Below are 6000 nucleotides of genomic sequence, written 5' to 3'. Positions count from 1 at the left end.
TCTTGTATTCATGTTAAACTTGATCGTCCTGCTTGTAGGCTCCATCTCGTGAAGTGATTGAAACGACAACGCAGCAAGAGGAGGCATCATCATCAACTCGTATTTCGCCACTAGGAGAGGCTTGTTCGAGAATGGACCTTGCATCTATTCATAAAATCATGGTGTCGACAGCATATGACGATGACAAGGATTTCATCGAGGTAACTCATTAACTTAATACTTCAACATGACTTTACAATTTATTTGGCATCAAAGAGATGGTAACTATACTTGTATTTGTTTATGAGCTAAGTTATCTTTCGAAGAATGGATACAAGAGGTGAAAGAACTTCAAGATGTACGTAAACAAGGTGATCAAGCCTTTGTAGAGCAAGACTTTAAAACCGCCATCGACTGTTATTCTCAGGTAGTTTTTATAACATTCTCTTCCCTTTCACTTTCAGCATGAATATTAGTAGAATCTCTATATCTAATTCTGTTTCTGTTTTCTGTCCACAGTTCATTGATGCTAGGTCAATGGTGTACCCAAGTGTTTATGCGAGGCGTAGTCTATGCTATCTATTCTGCAATGAGCCAGATAAAGCCCTCCTTGATGGGATGACTGCACAAACTGTGTACCCTGATTGGCCAACCGCCTTCTACTTGCAGTCTGTGGCCTTAGCCAAACTCAACATGAACATTGACTCTACAAATACTTTGAAAGAAGCAGCTATCCTTGAAGCAAAGAGAAAGCATCAGTGAGAAAGAATCTTGATTTTGCATATTTCCTTTAGGATAAAATGTGAAATAATCAAATAGACTTGACATTTTTGTTTGTTTCTGATTGAGAGAATTCTTGTGTAAATTCTGAGTTTAGAATTAAAGCGGAAACCTTTATTTATGTGAATCTTCGTTTTCATCTTTTGCATCAGTGACTAATTTTGAGATAGCATTTGGGTTTATAGATAGAGAAAATAAAGTCTTCGTTCATTTAGTTTCCTTTCTTCTTTGTGTAAAGTATAAAGATCCAATGTTTGGTTATGGAGATTGCACGTAGACTTCAATGCTTAACTCTTTGAACAATAGGTTAAATGTATAACAATCATTCATGAAACTAGATAGAAGAGAAACAGGAAAGATGTTTGCAACCCTCTTGTCCTGGATTAGATAATATTCAATAATCAAAATTCAAGAACAAGAACTCACAAGTGTGGCAAGAAATGGATGTGTCAAAGTTTGTCACATATATTAAAGATCTCATGTCTCATTCTTGTGGTCGGGTTGTAATCTCATGTCTCCGTACTCACACGTATTGTGGTTGCTGAGAGGAAAAGTAGACAAGATCTGAGTTTAGTATATAGAGGTTATATTACATTTAACTGTTGAGAGCTTTTGTAATCTTCTCCAACCACATCCTTCTTACAGCTCATTGTACAGACACATAAGAGACATGTCTTAATTGTCACTCGTGCAAAAATGGAATAGGAGACATGTCTTAATTGTAATGAAGTATTGAGCTGTGAGGATGGTTAGAGAGAGACATAGAGCTACAATGACGGAGATCTTGATCTATTACTTTTATATTATATGAGATGCCTCTTGTCACCTAGTAAAAGGTGTATCGCACAAACATCTTATTAATGATATGAATATTTTACGCACCAAAAGATTCCTCTTCTTTCTCTTCCCTTGTGGTGTATATATATGTAAGGCTGGTGAGGCAATGAGAAGGCAGAAGAAGCATCTTAAACTCTCTCAACAACAAAAATCTAAACATAAACAAAAATGGCTGTCTCTTTCCATGTTCGCTCTAACAGTTTCCCCTCAAGACCTCACCCACAAGCTGCTCATGTTGATGAGCAGTTGGCCCGTTTGAGATCTTCTGAGGAAGCCTCAACATCTTCCAGCTATTCTATCTGCAAAAGACTTGACAACCTTCAGGATTTATATGAGTCTCTTGACAAGCTTATTCGCCTACCCGCTACCCAACAGTCTCTAGCTCAAGAGCAGAACAAGAAAGCCGTCGAGCAGCTTCTTGATGGATCCCTTAGGATCTTGGATGTGTGCAACATTTCCAAGGAAGCTTTGTCACAGATGAAAGAAGGTCTCATGGAAATCCAATCCATTCTACGAAGAAAGCGCGGATATCTATCAGGAGAGATCAAGAAATACTTAACCACAAGAAAATCTCTTAAGAAGTCATTCCAGAAAGTACAAAAGTCTTTGAAGGTTACACACGCCGAAGACAACAACGATGAAACTTTGGCGGTCTTTGGGGAAGCAGAAGCTATTACAGTTTCTTTGTTTGATTCTCTCTTCAGCTACATTTCTGGAACAAAGACTTGTAGCAAATGGTCAGTCGTCTCAAAGCTAATGAACAAGAAGAAAGCTACATGTGAAGCGCAAGAAAACGAATTCACAAAGGTTGATTCTGAATTTCAATCCGAAAAGACCTTGAAGATGGAAGATGTTCAGAACCTAGAGTCATGCATTCAAGATCTTGAAGATGGACTTGAATCACTTTCAAAGTCTTTAATTAAATATAGAGTCTCATTCCTTAACATCTTAGGCCACTAATGAGTGCCTACAATATTTTTGTATAGAAAGTTAATGTAAAAGTGATCTCAAAAACAACAAATACAACTAACCAGTTCTTTGTTACATCTCTTTATCTTTCTCCCTTATGAAAGAACCAAATCTATCTCAATCTTGTTACAAAAAACTCATAAGAGTTTTCTAACGGTGAAAACATTTTTTTAACGGCCCTGAAGAAGTAAACATGTGCTTGCTTGACTTATCATGTGGCATATTTGAATCTTTACACGTTTGTTCGAAATTTAAAAAAGATCTACAAAATTTTTATTAGGTGGATGTGTACTCACATGCCATGATCTACGGATATGGATCTTGCCCCTACTTCATCTATATATCACAGTTGTCTTTCCTTTGATTAGTATAATTATATGATTGAATGCAAGCGTGTGCGATACTGGAAACAGGTTATATAGCACACGGAGAAACTTATAAATATTCACAAAAAAATTTCTAAGGGAGGAGGACGCAAAACCAAGCTGGAATTGACAGAAGCTATTGAACAGTGCTCGTGTAGTTAGACATTTTGTAAGATAATAACACTTACATTATCGTATGCACAGATAATGATATTATTTAATTTCTTGAAGACAACCTCCACACGATTTGTTTCACATGCCATTATCTAGGGATAGAGGTCTTGCTTCGCACTCCACATAATCACCCTTATTATCACAGTTGGTTCTAACATATGAAGATTTTAATGTAATTAACACAATGCAAGCGTGTAACATTATGTCAAATTACATTTTTATATGAAGATATCATTTTTTTTTCTTACATAATATTAGACCACAGAACACGACAAAAAACAACTTTTCTTGAATAAGTCTATCAAGGACTAAAATGAACGAATCTGGTTTATTGATGTTATCATGTAATGTTGTAACTTACATTATGTTCTATTTACAGTTTTTCCTTGACTATTTATTTTGGGTTGCATCTATGTTTACATTTTCGAAGTAACAAACATTATTGTAAGTTCACAGGACATATAAAAGGGTTACGTTCAATAGCAGACAAGCCAGCTCTATTTGTAAAATATTCGCTCGTGCAATGGAACTCAACTCAGTGCATTAAGTAAATGGAGAATTGAGCTGTGCGGATGGTTGGAGAGAGACAGAGAACTGATATGGCGGAGATCTTGGTCCATTATTTTTATTTTCATATTTGATTTGTTTACCCACCAAGAGATTCGTCTAGCCTCTCTTTCCTGATGGTGTATATATGTATTGACAAGAGAAACATGGAGAAGGCAACACAAACATCTTAAGGCTCTCTCAACACATTCTTCTTGATCAATAACATATAGCCTAAGATTAATAAAAATGGCTGTATCCTTCCATGTTCGCTCTAACAGTTACCCCTCGATACCTCACTCACAAGCGGCTCATGTCGATGAGCAGTTGGCCCGATTAAGATCTTCTGAGGAAGCCTCAACATCTTCAAGCTCTTCTATCTGTCAAAGACTTGACAACCTTCAAGAACTACACGAGTCTCTTGACAAGCTTATCCGCCTACCCGTTACACAACACGCTCTAGTTCAAGAGCAGAACGAGAAAACCGTTGAGAAGCTTCTTGATGGAACTCTCAGGATCTTGGATGTGTGCAACATTTCCAAGGATGCTTTGTCACAGATGAAAGAAAGTCTTATGGACATCCAATCGATTCTAAGAAGAAAGCGCGGAGATCTATCAGGAGAAGTCAAGAAATACTTAGCTTCAAGAAAGTCCTTCAAGAAGACTTTCCAAAAACTACAAAAGTCTCTCAAGGTTTCACAAGCCGAAGACAACAACAACAACAAATCTTTGGCTGTATTCGGAGAAGCAGAAGCTATTACAATTGCTCTTTTTGATTCTCTCTTTAGCTACATGTCTGGATCAAAGACTTGTAGCAAATGGTCAGCCGTCTCAAAGATAATGAACAAGAAGAAAATTACAGGTGAAGCGGAAGCAAACGAATTCACGAAGGTTGACTCCGAATTCCAATCCGAGAAGACTTTGAAAATGGAGGATGTTCATATCCTAGAGTCATGCATTCAAGATTTTGAAGATGGACTTGAATCATTATCTAAGTCTTTAATTAAATACAGAGTGTCAATTCTCAACAGCTTTGGCCATTAGAGCCTAAAGATTTTGTACATATCAGAAAAGTTAATAGAAACAAATTCAAGTCTCAATTCCAAACGCATTTTTTTTATTTATCTTTGACTCTTTTAACATCAACGAACAAGTTCATCCTATAAACAATACATCAGAAAATTCTCTAATTATATCTTGAACCTCTAAAGTTCACAGGTTAAACATGGTAACAAAAAAATTACGTCAACAACTTCAATCCACCTAAATGACGCTGTATGGACTCATTATTGGTGAAGTTTTTCGAATTTCACACGTTCTTTGCAATAATAACTCTGTTCATGTCGGTATGGTGGGAAACATTTGAAGTAATTCAAGAAACCATAATTAAGAGAGATGAAACTTCAAAGTCTCCGTGAGGTTTCTCACATGTCATATTATTTGTATAATATCCTTGAGAAAGTTGTTAAATATGAAACAATGTTTTCTTTAAACTCTGTGTGCATAAGGTTTAACTTTTTATATGCAATGTTTAAAGTGCCGACGTGGACTTACTTTAATGTATACACTAAACATGTATTTGTGTTTCCCACCATTCATCTTCACATGTCGGCCTTCCATCGATAACTAATTACTTATTTTTATGCTGAATCATTTCCATTGTCTCCCATTATAAGGAATGTGTGTATCGTATATATCAAACCAGAGTGGCTACAAGCATATATATAGTATACAGAGAGAAGCTAAGGTTAATGTATTTACAAAGACATCCTTTAACTTATACACTTCTTCTCTTGGACTCTAATACGCCCCCTCAAAATGGAGGAAGTTTGGTGACACCAATCTTGAGACAAGCACTTTCGAATTGCGTTCTGAACAGAGGTTTGGTGAGAGTATCAGCGAGCTGATCATGAGTTGAGACATGGGAGACACCAAGCTTGTTGGTTTGGATCTGATCCCGAACAAAATGGTAGTCGATGGCTATATGATTCATGCGAGAATAGAAGACAGGATTTGCACACAGGTACGTAGCTCCAATATTATCACAGTAAATTACCGGAGGAGCCGGAAGTCGAATGCGTAACTCAGTGAGGAGAGAACTTAGCCAGCGGACTTCAGCAGCAGTGTTGGCCACAGCCCGGTACGCAGCTTCGGTGGAGGAACGAGCCACACCCTTCTGCTTCTTCGAAGACCAAGAAATGGGATCGCGACCATTGTATATAAGATATCCATTTGTAGACACATAATCATCAGTATCACCTGCCTAATCCGCATCAGAATAACCATGGAGAAGGATAGGTGAATTTGCATGAAGATAGATACCATGTGTAGATGTGCCCACAAGATAACG

The 6000-nt window shown here is 37.1% G+C and overlaps 3 protein-coding genes across 3 annotated transcripts in view; all 3 read left to right on the top strand.

Moving 5' to 3' along the window:
- The window catches only part of LOC104768132 (probable inactive receptor-like kinase SSP), a 2689-nt gene extending 1948 nt beyond the window's left edge, over window positions 1-741 (top strand). Inside the window, exons 6-8 of the mRNA XM_010492063.1 lie at window positions 39-200; window positions 293-406; window positions 499-741. Of these exons, the coding sequence (XP_010490365.1) occupies window positions 39-200; window positions 293-406; window positions 499-741 (519 nt within the window). The remainder of the gene's footprint in view (window positions 1-38; window positions 201-292; window positions 407-498) is intronic.
- Window positions 1730-2612, top strand: LOC104767013. Its single transcript, XM_010491023.1, has one exon. The coding sequence runs from the start codon at window positions 1765-1767 to the stop codon at window positions 2554-2556; it is 792 nt and encodes a 263-aa protein (XP_010489325.1). The 5' UTR covers window positions 1730-1764; the 3' UTR covers window positions 2557-2612.
- On the top strand, window positions 3835-4694 carry LOC104767012. Its single transcript, XM_010491022.2, has one exon. The coding sequence runs from the start codon at window positions 3900-3902 to the stop codon at window positions 4692-4694; it is 795 nt and encodes a 264-aa protein (XP_010489324.1). The 5' UTR covers window positions 3835-3899.

Source organism: Camelina sativa, chromosome 19 (assembly GCF_000633955.1).
Source record: "Camelina sativa cultivar DH55 chromosome 19, Cs, whole genome shotgun sequence".
NCBI lineage: Eukaryota > Viridiplantae > Streptophyta > Magnoliopsida > Brassicales > Brassicaceae > Camelina > Camelina sativa.
The sequence above is the reverse complement of the archived record's forward strand: the minus strand, read 5'-3'. Positions and strand labels throughout refer to the sequence as shown.